The 22,318-nt window shown below is 40.5% G+C and overlaps 3 protein-coding genes across 6 annotated transcripts; 1 reads left to right on the top strand and 2 right to left on the bottom strand.

Moving 5' to 3' along the window:
• Positions 1–469: 469 nt before the first annotated feature.
• LOC135483214 (coiled-coil domain-containing protein 63-like) lies at positions 470–7,753 on the bottom strand. 3 transcript variants are annotated; one of them, XM_064763875.1, is made up of 10 exons: positions 7,630–7,753; positions 6,974–7,164; positions 6,627–6,816; positions 6,371–6,493; positions 5,819–6,000; positions 5,190–5,380; positions 4,135–4,427; positions 3,601–3,852; positions 3,191–3,303; positions 470–3,056 (listed from the first exon to the last, which is right to left on the bottom strand). In XM_064763875.1, the coding sequence occupies exons 2-10, from the start codon at positions 7,141–7,143 to the stop codon at positions 2,888–2,890; spliced, it is 1,683 nt and encodes a 560-aa protein (XP_064619945.1). In that variant the 5' UTR covers positions 7,144–7,164; positions 7,630–7,753; the 3' UTR covers positions 470–2,887. The 3 variants fall into 3 exon arrangements, with proteins under 3 accessions (XP_064619945.1, XP_064619947.1, XP_064619946.1); XM_064763877.1 differs by having other exon boundaries at positions 5,196–5,380; XM_064763876.1 differs by having other exon boundaries at positions 6,974–7,167; positions 7,661–7,747.
• Positions 7,754–8,550: 797 nt separating this feature from the next.
• Positions 8,551–13,913, bottom strand: LOC135483839 (uncharacterized). The gene is made up of 7 exons (XM_064764887.1): positions 13,513–13,913; positions 11,321–11,422; positions 10,834–10,989; positions 10,482–10,618; positions 10,019–10,157; positions 9,586–9,715; positions 8,551–8,958 (listed from the first exon to the last, which is right to left on the bottom strand). Exons 1-7 carry the CDS (start codon positions 13,906–13,908, stop codon positions 8,867–8,869), a joined length of 1,152 nt encoding a protein of 383 aa, XP_064620957.1. The 5' UTR covers positions 13,909–13,913; the 3' UTR covers positions 8,551–8,866.
• Positions 13,914–15,410: 1,497 nt separating this feature from the next.
• LOC135483193 (organic cation transporter protein-like) lies at positions 15,411–22,291 on the top strand. 2 transcript variants are annotated; one of them, XM_064763841.1, is made up of 10 exons: positions 15,411–15,620; positions 18,015–18,172; positions 18,467–18,697; positions 19,005–19,201; positions 19,568–19,993; positions 20,312–20,446; positions 20,757–20,842; positions 21,094–21,202; positions 21,589–21,661; positions 22,049–22,291. In XM_064763841.1, the coding sequence occupies exons 1-10, from the start codon at positions 15,467–15,469 to the stop codon at positions 22,280–22,282; spliced, it is 1,803 nt and encodes a 600-aa protein (XP_064619911.1). In that variant the 5' UTR covers positions 15,411–15,466; the 3' UTR covers positions 22,283–22,291. The 2 variants fall into 2 exon arrangements, with proteins under 2 accessions (XP_064619911.1, XP_064619910.1); XM_064763840.1 differs by lacking the exon at positions 15,411–15,620 and adding an exon at positions 16,460–16,754.
• The last annotated feature ends 27 nt before the right edge of the window (positions 22,292–22,318 follow it).

Genomic DNA, 22,318 nt, shown 5'->3' with positions numbered 1-22,318 from the left:
GGGAACCTCAAACGTCAAATGCTAAGGTGACCTGTTGACCTCAACTTTTTGAACCCAAAGTGGGAGTTTAACTGAAGGTGATCACACCAAGTAAAAATTTATGTTCTGAACAACCAGCCCAAGCCCACAGAGCAATAGGTTGGATATCTGTCTATCGCTTCCGTCTTTAGCCAAGGAGAGGAGAGGTGTCCATCCCTAACTATTCATGTTTCTCACTGGGATGGTGGCAGCAAATCTCGGTCTTACATGAATGTCTTGTTCAAATTCAGTGCCTATCACAGTAATCAGTAAGGCGACTTGACCAATGTACGAAGGATAGTGATGTATGAGACAATGTATGGCCAACCCACAATGATTGGATCTGTTTCACTGATGAAATTCTCCATGCGCGATCGAGATAACATGCTGTCATGGTCCGGTCTTCAAGGAGCATTAGGTATCGACACAGACTGACTAACAAGAATGCAAATTAGAGTGACACCTCACATTTATTATTGCCCATAACAAAGAAAATAAACATCAAATATGGCGAGCACATTATGCAAATAAACATTATACGTACATTGTAACAAGAATTATTGTAACTATCTATAATTTCGATAAAAATAAGTAAACGTGAGCATGTTTTCGTACCAGTATTTGAATAAGGCCAAGTTCACAGAAAAATACTAGGCCACTTGGTGTCGCAGGTCTAACACAGTTATAGAATGAATAAATCAAGTGATTTCTCATAATGTGCTATGTATTTCTATGATATAGGTAAGGCTTGCAGAAAGGTACCTGAAATCGTCACTGAATTTCAGATAGAAGGAATTCCAAAAGAAACATCAATGAGATCATAGAAAGAAAGAAAAAAGCACATTGTATTTCAGCAGTCGGCCATATTGCATAGTTTGACAATGTCAGCAGTGCGCAAATAAGATTATTAGCTCAAGCAACAATTTTGATGAACACAGAACGCGAAGAGTTTCAGAAAAATCCTCCGGTTGTTTTAGAAAATACATTTCAGTCAACAGTAATCTCTCCATGTATATACACAGCACTCCTCAGCTGGAGTCTGATGATGTCAGGTGTAATTTCAAGGACTTCCCAACAACAAAATTGCACAAGCAACAACAGAAATGAAAATTTACATGTATGACACTTGAAAATGAATTATGGCACAGTCATAAGCAGCTTTTGACAGAACAGAAGGTTATTTCATTGAGCATAACTGAAATATTTACATGTAATGAAGCCAAAGGGAGCTTAACCTCACGTTTATAATACAATATCGTATTTCACACAGATGTTTAGACAAATTTCGAAATGCATCGTTTCAAAGCACATTTTCTCCACGGGAGTGACCTCAAGTATGAACTGGAAAACATTATTTACATGTAAAAGTACACTTTTCAAGCCATTTCTCTACAATTTGTCTAATCTCATAACACATTCAATAAAATAGCAGCAGTAGAAATGAGATCCCGAAAACAATTCCTCACATCCTATGGCCTTGTAATTGTGTCTCGTTACTCTAATCATAAAATGACTCCTAGTAGTTGATGCAACAGGTCTTGTCTTATTATGTACATTTACATACATGCATGGGCTCGAAACATCTTGCTGACAAGAATTAAGCATCAAATCTAGGAATGTATATAGTGAGGGAAAACCTCTTCGAAAATAAGTTGAAATCCATCCTTCAGTCTGGGAACCAAGACTAAACTTGATATAGACCCATAGCCTGGAAACATCCCAGCATATCAAAATGATTTTTGATGCTTTACGCACTATTGTTAGAAATCGATTAATAATGTCATATTTTCCTGCAGTGAAATTGTCTCCAGATATGCTGATGGATATATCCAGACCAAGAGTCATTTTCCCCTAAGTAAATAGTCGATGCATGCACTCACTTAATTCTGATTTCTGAAATATATGGTTGTTATTAACATTAGATGAGGTCTTTGGATATCATTGCCAGATGTGCAGGCATGAGTTATGCTCGGAAAATTGTCACCCAATCACGAGTCTTGCTCTAAACCAACTCAACTTGTTCCAGCGTTTTGGCAATATTTATAGTATTTACAGATGTTACATGAAGCAGGTGAGATCTAAATGTATTTCACACATTTCTTTCACTCTGAGTATTGAAAATGGAAATTTTAGTTTATCACAGATCATTTAATTACAATGCCAGAATATGATGTGATGTTACCCTAACACCAAAATATGTGTGGAGTTTATCTAGAAACCTAAGGGCATAATTTGCCCTTACATGAGAACCATGCACCCATTTTCTCACTCTTTATGATAATATGATACAAAATATCATCAATATTGCAACTGTTGGTTGTAATGGACGGTTGCTGTGATATAATCACCTTTATTATGGCACTATCTATTGCATGAAATAAAGAATTCTTCATCAATGGCTGCGAGGCACAAGAAATTATAAACACAGCCCCAAAAAGGTTTAATAAAAAAAAAATTATCATAGAATTTAACAGAGTATATCATATTTGTAAAGGAATTATGAGATCAATTGACATTGAGATAACAGTATTGCTTCAGTGTGTGAACTATTTTCATCACTCAGCCTAGGCCTACTGATCACTGGCTCAAACGAGAGATAGAAAACCAGATAATTATTGCACTGCCATTAGGCTAGATACAAGAAAGTTGCTATTACCATCCTATTTCTCGAAATCTTGGGCAAGGCGGGTTCAGTTTTCGTAGTATTTTCTGAAGTAAATTTCTAAGGAAATGAAGCTTAACAACTTATTATTGTGTTCGATAATGCCACAGCCTTTATACTGCTAATAAGTTCAATGGAAATGCTGGAATGATGGATGAATATTCTTCACGCTAAAGTTCTTTGTCGCCTATTTTCTAGTCACACCAGCTACTTTTTCCGTCCCTTGTCTCTGTTTGATTTTCCTGGGGTACCGGGATCCATTCTGTAGCGATACTTCTCTTTCTTTCCAATACCCTTCATGACCTTGATTTTGATTTCTTCTCGTGTGAAAGGTCGTTCCTCCTCATCTGAACTGTAGTCATCGGCCAAATCATCACTGTAAAATAAGTAGAGGGAAATTAAGAAGGCATTTTATCAAAAACTTGCTTTGAAATAATAGGTTTCCAATACATTAGCATGACACTCCTAAGGTAAGAGAGTCTAATCCAAGGATCCATCTAGTGAACTTACCCTGTAGTTGGAGGCATAATGTTCAGCTGAGTGGAATGGACGGCATTCTCTGAAATTCCCAGTAACGCTCCCTTTGGAGGTTGATTGATATCTTCCTCTCCTCTCTCATAAGCCTGGAATGCAAATGCAAGTTGTTGTTTGTGGTGCAGATAATAAGTCCTTAAGGAGTATTCCACAACAGGGAGATAAATATGTGCTGCGGACTCGAAGTCACATTTTGAAAACCGTGGTTTGGGATGGTAAGTATCAAAGAGAAAACCAAGAACATTGTACTATCTATTAAAAGCAGTGAATAAGTGAACTTCCAATGGTATCATCCATTCATAGTCGCACTAGCAAGCCCACTTCATGCTTCACTTTGGCCGTGTCGACCTAACTGAATCAGAAGACCAGCTCGAAGTTTCACTTACTCTAGTCTGTATGTAATTCTGTATTGAAAGCAGTTCATTGGTTCTCTGCTCGACGAGGCCGAGGTATATCATCATGTTGTTATCACGTATGCCATGGCCACTGCCCAATAGCTCGTTCACAGGTTTAGGGTCGCAGTTTATCTTGTCAAACAACGACTGAACCCCCACTCTCAACTGGTCAAGCGTCTTGTTGATTTCTTTGAGTCTTTCCTCATCTGAGTCTGCATCCTTCGTCGCGACATCTAACTGAACCTGAAAACGCAAGAGAGCATTTGATCAAATTACAGAGTGTCCCAGATAAGTGCTGACACTCGCTAATATCAATTTACTTCAAACTGTAGTCCTACAGATTCGGTCTTTCTATGACTTCTCATCCTTAGAGGGCCTCATAAAACTCCAACCACCACGGCACCAGCCCCTGTCAATTTCATCCACAAAAGGTAAACTCTACTGTACTGAAACAACTTAGGCAATCAGAGTTGTCAAGGATTGAATTCAACTCAATACGGGAGTTAGATGCAAGTACAAACATACCTCAAGTTCCTTTAACTGGACCTTTCTCTCTCCCTCCATTCTGATATCTTCCTCATTAAACTTCTTCATATCCTCGCGTATATCATCACACTGCTCCTGCAGCAGCTCAGCATCGTTACTCAGCTCGTTAACGTAATTAAACAGGGCAAAGTTCTTGTCTTCTTTCTGTATGAATTCCTTGACGATTATATCAAGGTCTTCCTCTTCTGTGATCTCCCTTATGCGTTTAAATGCAAGGTCATAGTCGTTGATGAGCTGGCGATCATGGTCGATGGCCTTTTCTCCGTCACCACCTGCATAAAAAGGTTTTTTGAAGTTCAGTAAGCCATCATAAAGGAAAGATGTTGAATAATTTTGAGCTTGGGTTCAAGCAAATGAGCCATGCCAAGCTATTTCACAAAATAATTAGCTGAAGAAACCCAAAATAATCTAATCCATCCAAACAACATTTTCCTAGTTGCCTAATGGAAAAGGTCTCAAGAGCAGACACTAGTAATATCAACCTTTCCAGTAATTCTAAATTGGCAATAAGAAATGCCCTCTTCAATAGGGTACCAGCAAAACTGTGTTCGGCGTTACTTTGCACTCACTATCACTAAGGTATTGCTGTGTTGTGAGAGAGACATTGAGTCAAATGTCTGGAGTTATGATGTCATTTTGACCCATACCTGGTGGATATCAGTGCACCTGTTGGGATGCCAATACACTATAAGGATGTCTAACAAGCACTAAATTTGTACAATATCAAAGGTGGTTGTTATATGCAGGTGTGGCTGTTAGTTATCAAATGAGAAAGCGTGAATGTTCAACATTCAGTAAGCTCTTTGGTGACAAATATCATAGCCAGCGCTGAAAGGGTTAAAGACCTCTCAGTCGTTATTTCTTGGAGCTCAGATGACCGCTTAAGGAGGTTCCACTGTACTTGTATATCAGTCAACACTTTCTTGTACGTATTTACACAATTAGAAATTCTCAAATTCAAAGTTCAAGTTTTAAATTTTTGAACGAACGTAGTAGCCTGAAGCAGGACTTCTGAAGCGACATCAAGTATTTACCCCTACGCTTTTTCTTAGCTGCCTCCTCATTCTTATAATCGGCTCTGTCTTGGGACTTGATGTTCATGAATTCTTTGAGTTTGTTGTCATGAGTGATGACTCTCTCCAACTCCTTCATCTCCGAGTCATGTTGGGCCTGATCCTTCTGGTTCCTCTCCTGCATCTGAACCATCTTGTTCTGGTATTCATCACTGAAACAGCATTGACATAACAATGAATGAGCTATTGGATGCATGTAGTTGTTGACTAAGAAACACAACAACTTGTTCCTTAGTGCTTCTTCTTCGTCAGTGTTCAATCTATGGCAGTGAGCATTTTAGCAATTAAATGGCTTATGGGCCAAGTAGATAAAATTTTGACTTAATTGGCCTAAAAACTTAATCTTCAGCAGCTAGAGGTTGAGTTCCTAGCAGACAATTGCCACCACCACCGCCACCACCACATCGCTTCCTTGCCAATGCACTAACCTGGTCCATGATAAGTCTCAACATCACAATGTTACAACTAACTGCAAGTTCCGATGCCTAACAATAAAACTACATGCACGCTTCCACTCATCTACAAATCATCAACAGATGCTGACCTGAACGGGCTATCTGAGTTCAACACGACTGATTCCCTAGACTTACCGTTGCTCATAAGCTGAAGTAGCCTGGTCAATGACTTCTGCCATCTCCTTCTTACAATCTTCAAGCTCCTTGGACAACTTCTTGTGGATGTTATCAAATCTTCTTCTCTCTGTTCTGAGATGATCGATCTCCTTCCTGAGGTCCTGATTGGATGTTAACTGCTTATTGAAGTTAACCATGGCCTAAAAAAAGTTTTTTTAACGAATTGAAACCCATGCTGCAATTTGAGAGGTTCTATCCAAAAAATTACCACCAAATTGTACCAACCATAAGTTACAAACAGTACCAGTTTACAGTCGAAATTTGGACCCATGCAATACATCACTTTCCTTCTCTTCTGGTCAATTAGTGCCTGGCACAAAATAATGCCATCCCTGCCTAATAAATCTGCCTTAAAACAGGGCTATAATCACATTTAAAGCGTTCCTCCTTGTTAAATAAAATTTTCAGGGAAAAGAAACTCAATTAAAACACTTCCTTCTTGTCACACTTTCTCACAATCAAGATCATAAAATAGGCCTACTTTGCACAATTTAAAAACTGGTTTATTACCTTATCCAGTCTGTTTTCCAGAACCCTGATTTGTTTCTGAGTAGCAATCTGAGCAGCTTGGCTTTGGTGAACTCCGCCCATCCTCTTGTGCTGCTTTTTGATTTCTCGTTCCATTTGACGTATCTGGGAAAAAAACATTTAAAACTTTTTACATAACATGTATTATCCAATCAGACAAGGAGATAACAAATTTGTTTCTGTCAAAGATGGTTTATGCACTGTAACAGGTTTTTTTAGTCATGTCGGCTGAACATACCTTGTCATCAAGTTCTTGTATGTATTCCTTTTCCTCTTGAATCTTGTCTTCTGATTCATCATGAACATACACCAAATCTTCCAACTGTTCTGTCACTCTCTCATCTTTCTTTTTATTCTGATTACTATCTGTGTTCTCCAAGTTGGTGCAGATTTCATGGTTCTCTCCCTCCAACTTTTCAATGAGTGATCTGAAATTGAAATATATTACTTTGAGTTTAAAGAGATTTAAACAACCAAAAATTACATGTCAAACTTGCAGCTTTTTTCATTGAACATGATGATCAAAATAGACATAATTTGGGACGACTCAATTATAAATGGCAGGCAGTGTGAACACTGACTTACTTCTGTTTCCTGATAACATTTTGAGAATCTTCTGTGTATGCTCTTCGATCTCCACACAATCTCTTGTACTGCCTCTGCAACTTTTGAAGCTCTTGCTCGCTCATGCCATCCTCTCCCCCATCATCACTCCCATCAGACCAACGGCTAGAAGGTCGCTGTGTCTTTGACATGATTGCTTTTAAATGAATTACCTGGTGAAGGAGATATACTTAGTAGTAGCATAATTTTAACATAATTAGAGCAGTGCCAATGGCAATGCGAATTAAGAATATAGGCCCTATGTCATTGTGATGCGATGTGATCGTCTAAACTGTGGTGGTGTCAGCAACATCCTAGCCAGTAAGGTTGGACACAAACACTGCGACATAATTATTTTAAACACCACCTAGGCCTCCCAGACCTAGGCCTATTTATTCTATTTTTAGTGTGTGGGACTGGGATGAGGCCTAGGCCTAGGGTAACGCGTGGTGCAGGCTGCATAAACGGTCAATTCAATTCAATGACATTCACATTGACAATAATTATAAAATAGCCTAGGCCTAATCTAATTTCATGATGATCATTCAAAAAGGTCCTCAAAAACATATTCAAAATTTCAATTTACCGCCAGAAAACTTTTGCAAGCGATTACATAATTGCCTATAGGTTTTACTTACTCTATTAAAACAACAATTAGACGATTACTAGGTGGCTTAGTTCATGTAGTTATGCAATAATTTCCACTGCCACTGGCATGAATGTGTCAAAATGTTCTGATTACACCGTTGCCCAGCAATGGGGTCAAGGCCGTTTTGCGTTCGCGTGAACGGAATTGCGGTTGTTTCGCTCCCTGACCTTTTCGCCCCCAGTCGTTTCGCTCCAAATCGAAGTCGTTAAGAGTGTGGAGGTTGGTGCTAAGGCACGGTCTGATGGACTATATGTGGACCATGGACTGTCCTCATATCCTGATGGATACAATATAGTGACGCCAATAATATTGTCCCATTATTGTACTGTGGTATTTTTCAGAATGCACTTTCGAATTAGTTGCCTTTGATGACACTACGTTTTTACATGTATACATGGAGGCAATCAAAAACCTCAAGACCATGAGGTCATTGAATGCTGGTGATATTGTCCTGAGTGGCCTCCATTAGAATCATTACTTGCGAGATTCTCCAATACAAATGGAATGTGACCTGAATTAAACTTCCATGTGGTTGCCTGTACTAGTCAGGTATGTCTAAACATGTACAGTTGAACCTCCCTTAGCGGACACCTCTCTATTAAGGACACTCTCTCTATTAAGGACCCTAGTTTTGATCCCAAACTGGTTGTTTCCATTCAATTTGACCTCTCTAATCAGGACACCTCTTTATTAAGGACAGCACTAGTCAGTCCTGAGGATGTCCTTAATAGAGAGGTTCCTAAGTTTCCAACAAAAATGAGTTGTGCAGTCGGCTCGCCAACTCTCACAGCTTGGATATGTACTCCCCAGCATAAAACATCAGATATTTCTGAAAAATATTATCTTCCGGAGATATCTCGCAAACATATGGGTGTAGGGGCTTCAAAATGAAGGAGACCAAGTCAAGAACTATCGCCTTTATTTCCCACACATGATTTATTGATGCAACATTGATTTAATATACAATAGAAAATTAATTTGAATTGTTAATTATTTCCCAGTACAACTTTATTTTCCATTTTCAAATAGTCTCAAGTAATTTTCAGATGCACCAATGGGATGAATAGACTACTCTTGAGTCCCTAAGTCTCGTTAAAACACTAATAAGCGTTACACAGATAGATCTTTATTTATTATTGCAGCTGCACATTATCAGCTAGACTTCATGGTTTATCATTCTGTTGCTGTGTGCTAAGATTCAATGTCAAATTACTGATTGTCCATCATCAGTCGAAGTTCCCTCCAGCAGCGATGGCAATATTTTCACCCTCTCCATTGGGTAAATAGTCAAGGAACCATATCCTGTCCGTCATGAATACTGAAATAAAGAATTTGGAGAGTTTAAACTAAAGAACTTAGGAGCCTCTCTTAGCGGAAACTCCTCCAAGTTTGTTCATTTTAGTGTCTATCAAGGACACTCCTCTTCTAGAGCAGACAATTTCATTCAATTTGACCTCTGTAATCAGGACATCCTTTCTTACTAGGACACTCCTCTTCTAGAGCAGACAATTTCATTCAATTTGACCTCTGTAATCAGGACATCCTTTCTTACTAGGACACTCCTCTTCTAGAGCAGACAATTTCATTCAATTTGACCTCTGTAATCAGGACATCCTTTCTTACTAGGACACTCCTCTTCTAGAGCAGACAATTTCATTCAATTTGACCTCTGTAATCAGGACATCCTTTGTTAAGGACAGGACTTGTCAGTCCCAAGGGTGTCCTTACTAGGGGTTAGTGGGCTGATTTAAGCTGATGGATTGTAAACCCGAACTCTTCAATGTGGCTTTGACCATCAGGAGCATGCCGAGTCATCCTCTGTCTGATACATATGTGGCATTGGCAAATACTTTTTCGAAGTCTTTCAGAGATCAGCCGCTCACAACAGAAATATTTGGGACATGCAGGGAAAAAGGTAAGGAAATTATAATGACTGATGACTTACACATCTCTCCTTCTTGGAGTGTTTCCACAGGCGCCTGACATGTCTCATTACAAGGATATTTAGGCAGAGCCTTGACAGTGCTTTCCCCCTTTAACTGGGCATACCAGATGAATGGAGCTTCCAGAGGAATCTGAATTACAGAAAGAATTACTCATTTCAATTGCTAAATCAGTAGAAATACCACTCCAGTCTCTAAATTGGCGACTTGGATTTCGACTGCATCAGTTCCCTGTCAAACCTTAGGAGTTCAGTTCACGGTCCCAGGTATTCCTTTGTTAAACATTCTTACTATGATCAACTCATCATAATATAAATGTACTTTCAATATAAAAATATATGATCTGCATGACGATCCATATCATGGTGACTGTCGTTGAGAAGAGCTGACCTTGTAAAGCTCACTGTAATAGATATCAAATATCAACTAGCTTACTGGTTTGAAATTTTTCCCTCTGTAGTTTTTTGATATGAAGACCCAGTTGACCCGATGCATATCTGTGGAAGGTGGAAGAAAGTATGGCCTTTCATAGAACTCTCTCATTCCCTTTGCGACTGGAAGCATACAGTTTTCCCTGCAAGAAGAGTTTTCTTCATCTTTATGGCAAAATATGAATGAAAGAATCATGATTTTTTTGGATCACCTTGAATGAGTCAATGAATGTGTTGGAGGAGGTGACATAATGTCCTAAGGTCCTGATATGGATGTACGTATCTCCTACCAGATGTGTCGTCTCTGACATCCACCATTGTATAACATTAGTGCTCGCGATCCCCACTCCGAATTATAAAAAAATTGGTTCAGACAAAAATCTGTTTTAAAATTTTACTGGCTTTATGCTGTGCAGTTATCTGTACTTGGGTTGAAACAAAAATCCTAAAATGAGCCAGGGCCTTACCAATGAGCATAGTAATTCTGTAAAATTCCTGCAGCAGCCTTCTTGAGGAACTGTTTGTTATTACCATGGACTGAGCGTAAGTTACTTCCAAAGTAGCATCCACTGTAGTCTTTCATGCCAGGGGTCTTCAGGAACAGCTGAAAAGAGTACGCACTTACATGTAATAGGGAAACATCACACCTATTTTTAAATCTGGAAGACCTCAATTTTCAAGGGATGGTGGAAGGTTTACACTGTTAGCAAGGTCAGGGCACAGTTTAAATTGAATGTGTTTTTGCCATGGTGGTGTAGTGGCTCAGTTGTAACTGAGACTGTACAACACATGCATTTGTCAATAACAGAAATGATGTACCTGCTCCAGGAAGGTCACATTGAACTTGTGCATGGCCGGCCAATCGTCAATCGCATCCGTGATGATCACTGGTAGGTCTCTGTTCATGTATTGTTCCATCAAATCAACATGGCTGATGTTCGTCTCCCGCGGAATCCCTTTTAGGTCGTCACAAATCTGGAAAAAAAGTATGAAGAAAAAATTCGTCAATGGACAATGTGCGCACCTGGCTTGAAAATTCAATCAAAATTAAAACAAAAATATGTATCATCATCAGATACACACAAAAGATAGGTGTGACAGCGTATCGCCATAGACATTCATTGACTCATTCTGAAGTAAAAGCCAAGTCATCACTAGCACAAGTAGAAGCTGGACCATTGCTCCTCCTGGACCTGGATTGGACTGAATGGTCCATTAGAGTTTATTTTTCCAAGCTTTTACTCTTCAGTTTAACCAATCTTCTAGTTAGAAGCCCAGCACTCTCTCCACTGCTTCTGTGACATACCTCACAATCCTCTTTATATATGCGGTCACCTTCAAAATAGGGATTCTCCATGGCACACTGTCTGTCATATAGATACTGCCAGTCCCAATAGGGAAGAACAAGCTGAAATGACACAGAAAATAAAATATTGAGAAGAAAGGTGACAATTACCTTTTAAAGGAGACATAAGGCCTTTCTACACGAGGACAGTTGGAACCGGCTTCGAGCCAGCTCGAGGCGGGTCAGAATAATTTTTACCGTGTAGAATGAAATCAGAACCGTCTCCAAGTGACCTGACCCGAGGCGCGTTAGCACTGCAGTCTCGAGTCACTTGAGGCCGTTTGGAGCCACTTCAAGACGCTTAATCTCTCTTGTAGAACCGATCTGGCCTCGAGTCACTTTGCGCACGGTACTAAAATCGGGTAGCGCAGTATATCATATATATATGATCCACCGAATAAAGAGTCACATGCGCCACCATGCGACGGGTTAGTGGTTTAAGTGGCCTGAACTGACCTGGGGCCGGCGATTTGATCCGTCTCCGTGTAGACAGCGCAAAGCCAGTTACAGGTGATCCAGCTTCAAGTGGCTCGAGGTGAGGAGGGCTAAAACCGTCCTCGTGTAAAAGCAACTATAGGTGCCAGCTACCCAGGTAGGTTAGATCAAGTTACACTAATCGCTGATAGGGGTGTCTCCTATCTGACAGTAAACTGAACATATCTAAGGGAATATAAATGTTCAAAGAGAACAAGGGTCAGCACAGCCTCCTCCTCCAGCCCTCAAGTACATTAGCAGGCATGGCGTTTTTCCTAAAGGGATGTCAAACCTATTCAATTTCCCAATTAAGCAAATGGGTATCCATGAGCATTGATCAATGATTCCATCAAGTGACTCATCCAACCATGAAATAGACATGCCGGTTGAGCAGAAATGATGATAATGTGGTCTCAGTGGTGCGGCATACATTCCAACATAACGCTAATTTGATAGAATGATAAAGCAGAGACAGCTGAGATAGTCAGTGGGAGCACAAGTCTCCAATCAAAAACAGTGATGTCCTTGGGTGTCCTAGTCATATCACATTCGGTTTTCATGTAAAGCTCAATGCCAAATTGTTTTACCATATTTTCCAATAAAGCTATGCACTGAAGGCTGTTAGTATTACCAATGAATTGTATGAAAAACTGGAGTCCTAGTTGCGGGCAGTATGGAATATGGATGGAGAAAGCCGACAAGTAAGTCTTTTGATAGTGAATTGGTATAGCCCACACCTGAGACAAGACCTTTTTAACCTGCAACAGTTGTGTCATGGCATTGCCTGGCGTAATATTAATATCATTCATGACATTAAATTGAAAAGCTTGTTAACACAGGTGGTTTATGCAATGATATCCATAGGCCTACAGCTGTTTGCAGAGTCTGGCAATTGACTGAGATTGGCCAATGACACAATACAAAATGTATACATGTAATTGCATAATTGTTTTTAGACCCTAACCAGATGGTAACTGATTTCACAGCTGTTGTAAAATACAATGTAATTCATCACAAAATAATCCATGCATGGCACTGGTAGACATACAGTACTGCCCAGAAGTAACAACATCAAAGTAATACATGTACATGTATATTTGTGAGCAATACAGTACTAGTACTGTCAAGATGTAGCATTAAAATGGAGGCACTCACTAATAGTACTAGAAGCATACAGTACTCTCCAGAAGTAACATCATCAAAGTGTGCATACAGTCAGCATACAGTATTGTCCAGAAGTAACATATGAGTGGACTCGTACAGTGCTGTTCAGAAATTACATTATCAAACTGCACTCTAGTTGTCATGCTGGCCGTAGTCATCTGTAAGCCTTTGACCCTATGTCAAAAATGCACTCACAGATTAGCATGCAATCAATGAGTACTGTCCAGAAATAACATCACCGGTAGCATTAAAGTATACCGATAACACAATTTACACATTGTCATTGACGTGATGAAAGTGCACTTAGCCTATAGGCATCAATCAAGCACAGTCTACCTAGAGAGCAAAAGTCACTGAAATAACATCATTATTGTTAGGTATACAGTATTGTTTAAAAGTAGGCCTAATACATGTATCATTATCATGGCAGGAATTTAGGAAAGAGTTACCTTTCCTTCAGAATTTCAGTATCTCTAGCTCAGTAAGAGGAAAAGATAATTTTCATTCCAACCTACCTTGACCATTGCAATCCTGCTATATGTCAGGGTCAGCATGTAGACTGGGTCGTAATGGACCACTCCATAGGCAACCAACAAGAGCACAGCAACCTTGAGAGCAGTGATAGCTAACCGCTGTCGGTTAGCCTTTCTCAAGCTATCAAGCAATGGTTTAGCCCCGCGTTCGATTTCCAACGGAGTGAAACCTTTAGCGACAAAGAAGTGATGAATTGTGCGTATTTCCTGGTCAATAGCAGCAATTTTTTCATCAATCATGATCTCAGGAGTTTCTTCCTGATCAAAGGACTCCTTTCGCGCTGCTTGTTGAACATTCTTGTCATCCTGAGGACCTTGAGCGGGTTTCCTAGAGCGCACAGCCATCTCTCTGATCTCAATCTGAAATCGGTATGTCATGTATGTTGACGGTTGTCTGGGATCCCTCAAGGTGGTGCTGGTTATCGCAGATGATGCTTCCATCTAGTGTGATCAAAATGCACCAGTCCTTGGACTGCTCACTTTACCTGCTTTTATGTATGTTTGACACCTCACAGGCACTTGCACAAGGCAGTGAATAAAAATCCTTACGGAGTCTGGGAGAGAGCACTCTAAGAAATATTTTACTATTAACACCTTCAGCGCCGAACCACGAAGATCTACGTGGCCCTAATCCCCCTCTTTGAGCTGGTTATCAAAGTCACATGGACTTCATGAAAGAACTACGCCATCGCCATCTTCAGGGTAAGATAGGAACTGAAAAGACCAAACAGACCAAACTGTCTTCAGTTCCTACCGTGCCCTGAAGATGGCGTAGTTCAGAACATGAAAGAACTACGCATGGCGATGGCGTAGTTCTTTCACTCCGATAACCAGCTCAAAGGGGATGGGGATTTGGGCCACGTAGATCTACGTGGTTCGGCGCTGAAGGTGTTAATAGTAAAATAGTTACTATTTAATGGATAAATATTGCACCTACATAGAAGTAGTAATTTTCACTACTTCAAAGTAGTTAAGAAATTTAACCAAATAAGTGGTAACTTTTTTTACAATTAAATAGTAATTATTTTACTTTTTTGATAGTTATTTTTCACAGTTAACTATTCCTGGTGTTTATGGTTGAACACTCCTCTTCTGCTGTAGAACCACATAAATGGTATTTTTTTTACTATTTCTTAGTATATAGTTGTCGCGGTTATTACTATTCCTTGGTGGTAATAGATCAGCCAGCGGTCCTTGGTGTCGCCGCGTGGGTTACGTCCAGTGAAAATGTTTGCAAAGGTCAGGGAACCACGATCTGACATCCATAACCAGCGTATCCCCTTTTCATGCCAGTTATAGTCGGGTGCTACACCACAGTCGGGATAGTGGCCGCCAAATGAATGGTTGTTGAATTTAAAATCATGAAATCATGAGACAGATCAAGTTAAAGGTCAAACTCAAGAACGTCATGATCAAGATTTCCTTCCAATAAATTTTCAGCAAGAGAGACAATGTTCCATTGTCTCTCCTTGCCTCGGTTTTCCAGGGACGAAGGAAGCGCCGTCTGTCTTCTTATGGAGAGATTGGGAGATTGGTATAAATAAAAAATATCATCCTTCACCATGGTGTCTTAATGAAGGTGCTCGCCAACCTTTATACAGCGTCCAGCCATGCATCGATAATCCTTAAATGTGAGGATGATTTTTTAATGTCCACCTGATATATATAATGACATAAAACTAATAAGTCAAAAATTGATGATTAGTATGGTCCAATTTCATTTTAAATTTACGATCTGATAATTTTAAACATTGTTACATGTTATTTTGTGTCAAGTGAAACTGGGACACATCAGTCCCCAAGGCATGATTTGGATGCAACTTATGTTCTGAAAATCATCACTGGATGATTTGATGACCGTTTCACTGCTTTTGTCCCTGGTGAAGTCTAAATGACGTGATTGGGAAAATTTCACCAGTTGCGTCACAAAGGAGCGATGGCTGATATGGATCCTTCCCAAAATAGGGTGGACTCAGCCCTTGTCCAGCTTGGGAGTTACGGTGTCTGGCAGTGGGTGGTGTACACTCTGTGGTGCGTGAGCACGGAAACATCGATTGTTACGAATCTGATAATAGTACCGGTGTTTCTTGGTAAGTGTATATGCAATATTTGTTTCAATGAGGAACGCCCTGCTTGGTGGGGTCTTCGGTGTAAAACCAATCGGTTAAGGATTCAGATCTAGCTGTGCCAACACGTGGCCAAATATCCAATACATGTACATTTGTGTACAGGATAAAAAAAATGAGCGAAATCTTGCGGAATCATCAAAACGATTATTTCACCTGCAATATGGCCGGACAGGCGAATTGGGTATAGTCATCATTAAAATCAACAGGGACATTCGCAGATGTGCAGTGCGCTTTTTTGCCCAAACCTATTGTTAGAAATATTAAGGATCAGCGGAATAGGATTCGAATCTGCGGGTGCATGAAGATCGAAGCTGCCTCGAGGTTACCAACAACCCGGAATCCCTGCCTGATGGCTAACTCGGGCCATCATTGCATGCTTGCTGATGAAAGACTCGAATATCAATTATTTTGCTCCCCTGCAGGGCGCATTTATTGTTCATTTTGGGCTACCTACCGGCTATTTGCTGCCTCTTTTTGGCATCTACTGAAAGCATAGTCGCTATCACATAAACCTGCCAAATTGACATGACTAAATGGCTCATTTGGCATTCGCTCTTCTGTCAGTCATCACATGTCATTGCTGTAAAGAATGTCATATATCATGATTGGAATTGATTGTCTGATTATATTCTAGACGAAGACATACATTGCCAACTCGACACCTAATTGCAGAAAACACTAAAATGGCCCTGTTTGTGGATATCATATTTCAGGTGGACAGATCTAGTCGCACTTGAAATTTGACTATCAGCTTGACCCCGCGGTCAATGTCAGTCCCTAAACTGCTATATATCATCATGTCTCGTTCATAACCGATAGGCCCTAACCTGGTTCAAATCCTGACTTTTAGGGTAGGTCGAGGATGAGTTAGAAAAAACACCGATTTCTTGCTATTCATGGTATCTTCTTTTAGTGAATCTTCCAATTTGCCCGTTTCTTTCGCCGGTGATTTAACTAAAACCGTCATGCATGATACGGATGTACCTCTGATGAAGCTTGGACGCTTCGGCCGGTGGCAGATCATCGTCTACAATTTATGGGCTATAAGCAGTATGGTAATGTTTGCCTTCCAATACATGGCAATAGTCTTTCATGGTAAGTTTTCTTCTTTTTAATATGTATACAAAATTACCCAGTTTGGTCATTTAATACATAAGCCGTCATCAACTATCCCACACAGTCGGACGGTAGCCTATATTGGACTCAATACCTCTGGCAAAAATCCAATAGGATTACATGTACGACGCCGCTAATGATGATGGTGATGATGATGATGATGATGATGATTGTCGTAGTACGTGTATTGTTGACCAGTATACGTGGCAATACATTGTACATTGTTTCCGATTATTACACGTAAATCTTCTTTTTTGTTCCCACTTTTCACATCCCTTCACTAGCCGCGATGGGTCAGCATCGTTCCAAGGAGTTGAGGTACTCGCTTAGTGCTACAGAAACCGGGATAAACTCTGGTCTGATGAGGGCAAATCGGCGCAATCAATTTCTTAACAGAAATCATGGCAGCATTCGTCTTTTTCAGTTCTCATCATTCCACATTTTAGAATGCTCCAATGTGTTCGGTGATAAACGCTGCCTGACTTAATGCAAATGACATCAGTTTTTGCTGTCGGTACCCAGCATGTCTAACACTGACAGGACTGAATGATGAAAAAAAGCCCATTTGGGACCGGCGATTCTTGGTCGTCATAGCGGGGTGGTCGCCGACCGGGGTTCCACTATACATGTATATTGACAATCGACCTAAAAATGAAATATGCAATTAAACAAAATCTCATAACTCTAGGTGGACCAATGAATTTTCACTTTGCTATTGAATGTACATGATTGTATATAAACTGACGTTAATCTGTCACTCAAATAAAAGACAATTGACATCATCTATATGAAGTTGCCTATCAGGATAGTTTTAAGTACCGTACGATTACTAAATATTTAACCTAACTGACATTTAGACCGACGATGTTTGTATAACGTACATCCAGATTTACAACGACAGAGAGTTGCCCCTGTTAGAGAGAACTTTCAACAAGATGAGCAAATGGAAGGGAACGTGTATGGAGAACTGAACCCGTTGATAATTTATTTTCAGTCCTCAAAACAGATATTTCCCACATTTGGTCCGCGGAGTCGAATTTCTTTAGCGTTGAGTTAAGTTAATAGCAAATTTAGTAGGCTGTACACATTTACTATACGTTATGTTATATCCCAGAAAATAAATATTTAACCCATTGCTTATTCCACGTTAGTCTATAGACTAGATACCCGAACACGATGAACTAGATTCCATGAAATTAACCCAAATGTGAAATAGAGGATTCTTGTTGACTTTTATAGGTGGTGTTCCGGAGCATCGATGCCGCATCCCAGAAAATGTCACGGCTACGAGGGTGGGCCATTGTCAGCTCTACTTCAATGTCACAAATGAGACCACATCGTGTACATATGGCTGGGAATACCCGGATAAAGAATTCGGCAATACTATAGTCAGTGAGGTAGGGAATTGACCGTTTTAGATGTAATTTGACCAAAGAGGATACGTTGGCAGCGTATAACAAGCTTTCAACGAATGGCAAGATGTTTTGAATCCTTCAAACTGACTGGCAGAGTGTTTTCATGAACATCCATCAGTCTATAGTTTCATGAACATCCATTGATCCACCATGCCGATCCACCGTCGTTGTGCGTATGTCCATCCTAGGACTGATATTCACCGCCGATAAGTCGGCGTGTTCATCCACCAGGATCCGACATCTTAATATGATTCCTTGATTCCTTCTCCCTTTCAGTGGGATCTGGTGTGTGAAAGAAACTTCTATGCAGAGCTGACACAGACCCTGTTCGTCGTCGGAACGATGGTGGGGAGTGGTCTCATTTCGCCATTATCGGACAAATTTGGAAGGAAACCAGTTCACCTCATCTCGCACTTCTTCCTGGCCGTGATATCATCTTCAACCGCAGCGGTTACCAGCTACCCAGCGTTCATCGCCATGAGAACATTGTGTGGAGTTTTAATACCAGTAAGCATTCTACGCTTGTACTTGTAAAGTACATGTACAGTAAATAACAGAAGGTTGGGGGTGCGAACTCGCCCTTGTATTATTGGGAAATGACAGCCCCTTTGGGAATCTCAACGTCGCCCATGGATTTCGATTTTATAACATATTAATCCTCGGACTTTGCTTCTTGTTCCAAGATCCCTTCACCCCGACCATATAAGGACTTATTCCAGAGCTTTGGCACAAAACATCCCTGACTAAAGTCCTTCGATCCCACTAGCATTCTTTCGAGTTCGTGTTATTCGTATGATTGCATTATCTTTCGCAGGGAATCGGCCTGACAGGAATTATAGCATCATGTGAAGTCTTCCCCGCCGGACAACGCACCTTTGCCGGTCAGTTCATTTACTTCTGGTGGGTGGTGGCGCTCATGATCCTGGGAGGGCTTGCCTATGCCATTCGTGAGTGGCGTCACCTACAGTTGACTGTGTCATTGCTGCCGCTGGTAGCATTGTCTGGATACTGGTAAGAGAGCATGACATACTTTTAAGATTGTTTCACCGCACGCAGCAGGCACAATCACTAAGACAATATCGTAGCATCACGTCACATCAATCGCATCACATCGAATTCCCAATCCAAAGAAGAAAACAGTAGTAACCGGTGTCCCCGTGTAATGTTGTGAGAAGTTGTTCTTCTCGTGGTTGAAGAATTGATATACATGGCGATGAAGATAAAGACGAATTACCGTCGGCATTTTCCAAGGAGAAAATTGAGTCATTTTTCACTTGGAAGATAACACCTCTACACTGGAAGTGGAAGTTGAATCTGACACGGCTAATTTCGATTAGCCATTCATGCCACTTTGGTCTAACTCAAACTTGTTTGTAGGTTATGTCCAGAATCCATCCCGTGGTTAGTTGCCAACAACAAGATAAGGAAAGCCGAGAAGATAATCCACAAGGCTGCAAAAATAAATAAAGTCAGCCTCCCTGAACACCCGTTTGAAATCACTGATGACGATCTACTGAAAGCAGATGCAAACGGAGCTGACGCCTCAACACGTGACACACCGCGTGGTATACTTGACATTGACGACGACCTTGGGATGCAGCCACTACCGTCTGCCGCGCTTGATTTCGACAAGGACGATATTGGGAAATCGAAGCAAAATGGTAAAGCGAAAATACAAAAGACAATCGGAGGGAAACACAACAAAAAAGTGGAGGACAAGCAAGAGTTTAAGGGCGATAACATTATCATTGCTCTCAAACATAAGGTAGTTCTGAAGAATCTGATGGTACTACTGGCCCTTTGGTAAGTTATTTTATATCAAAATTGAAGGTGCTAGTACAAGACAATTCGAGAAAATGGGCAATAGCCACAATGAGGCTGTGGTTATGCCTATCCCTTTGGTATTCACACCAGACCTGGAATTGCCCGATTTGTTACTGACCAAATTTTCACAAAATGTCGGGGGCTCTTCGCTGTTCAGTTTTTAACCGTACCGCCATTCATATTCTAACGTATTTCCTGTTTTTGAATTGAAATGCCTTGTAATCGTATGAAATGTCTCATATATACTATGTACGAATTTTCCTGCATCTTTAACATTCATTTAAATCATGCTTGCAGGTTTGTCAATAGTCTTGTTTACGGTGGCCTTGCCCTCTCATCAGCCTCGCTAGCTGGGGAAAGGTTCCTCAATTTCTTCCTGCAGTCGTTGGTGGAGCTTCCTGCAGTATTCTTATGTATCTACGTACTCAAGAGGTCAGCGAAACTATTTTTGTTGTACAGTCGATTTCAGGAAAAATACATATCCCAATACCAAACTGACGTGTCTGGTCAACTTTTACTGTGTGGATATGGTAGTACGAATTTACAACACCACATAGAATAGGAAAATTACAAATCTTCGAAACTATTATGAGTTTTCGACTGTTTTTCCGAGCGAGGCACAAGCAATCGTCTGTGGGCGGATCGATTCAGTGGAAACTTGTCACTCCGACATATATTTCCTATTTTCAGATTATCGAAAAGAATAACTGTCTTATGCATTAGATATTGTTGTATTTTTCAGACATGGTAGACGTTTACCAATCTGCATCTTTCACATAATTACCGGCATTTCTCTTGGAGTCATAGTATTTGTTCCAGAGAAAACAGGTACATAATATATAATTGACTACTCCCTTGCAAGCCACGAGCTCTTAGAGTTTGTTTCATAACGCACCAAATAGTCTTCACTTTCTTCGTGCATTTTGTAAGGTTCCATGTCTCATTCGCCAACTCTTTCACCGGTACAGCCAATGGAATTGAACCAATCACAAGACAATAGGCCTAGTTGCATGTGCTATGACTTCCGGTCAATTTTGTTTGAGAAAGAGTAACTTGGCTAACTCTGTTTCTGCTTTCAGAACTTTGGCCAGTGGTGATGGTGTTGAGTTTAATTGGACGCTTTGCGAGTACATTCACCTTCAATTCACTTATAATGTATACACTTGAGCTGTTCCCTACAAATGCACGGTAAGACATATACCTTATCAGTTAACCAGCTTCCCGATGAGTTTCCAAGAGTACAGATGGCAGTTTTAGTAAACTGCAGATTGTACCCCTGACCAGATAGATTGGATTTTTCTATGATAACAAAAAAACACGCTGAAAAGTTTGGTTCAGTTTTATAGCGCAACATGTGACGAGAAACCCCATCACACACTTAGTTCATGGCATCATTTTATGGTTTACTCGACTGCTGCGAGATCCGGCTAGCAATCATCAAAGGTTAGCGTCGGGTGCGATAGTCATCATTGGGCATGATATTGATACGATATTCCAAGACAACCATAGGATTTATAGATCTTGTACTGACCTATACTTGGTTTTGGTGACTTTAACCGATTGATTCTTTGCAGAAATTCAGCGCTCGGAATTACGTCGTTTGCTGCTCGTGTGTCAGGAGCTCTCGCACCGTTTTCAACACTTCTGGTAAGTAATCCATACTGGTACATGATTGAATAGCTTTGTCATCAGGTCATTTGGCTAGTAAAAAGGGTGAGATGATTACATTTACAAGATATTTAATTTCTTTATTTCATGGCTCTGTAGTTTCCACATTGCTCAGCGATAGTATCTACTCTGGTCGTTTGTGAGGACTGCACTCGAGGAACGACAGAACCTTGGATCACAACTGAAACAATTTTCAAAATATGTTTTAGATAATAGTTAATGGGTGTGCTGGGCAATACAGTCCATTTCATCATCCTGATAATCTTTCCTCGATGTAACGGGTGACAGAACAAGGCCGGTCCACTGCATCCGGAGTGTAGAAGTTTCCGTCACATACCCGTCTAATCGACAAACCATTCTTTCTAGATGCGGACAATATCGTGGCTCCCAGGACTGCTCTTTGGCATCCTGAGCATCGTCGTGGGAATCCTGACGCTCCTCCTCCCCGAGTCGGTCAATAGGCCATTGCCAGAAACAGCGGGAGAGATCGAAGTCTGGCAAAAAGAACAGCGATTCTGTCCGTGTATGAAGCCGAAGGCTGCTGCTCTTGAGAAAAGCGAGGAGAGTTCTGATGAAGAGACTGTTCATTTTTCTGTTTAATGCTCAAGCATTTAGACAATCCTGTTCTCACGAAAT

This window comes from Lineus longissimus, chromosome 2 (genome assembly GCF_910592395.1).
Source record: "Lineus longissimus chromosome 2, tnLinLong1.2, whole genome shotgun sequence".
Taxonomy (NCBI): Eukaryota; Metazoa; Nemertea; class Pilidiophora; order Heteronemertea; family Lineidae; genus Lineus; species Lineus longissimus.
The sequence above is the reverse complement of the archived record's forward strand: the minus strand, read 5'-3'. Positions and strand labels throughout refer to the sequence as shown.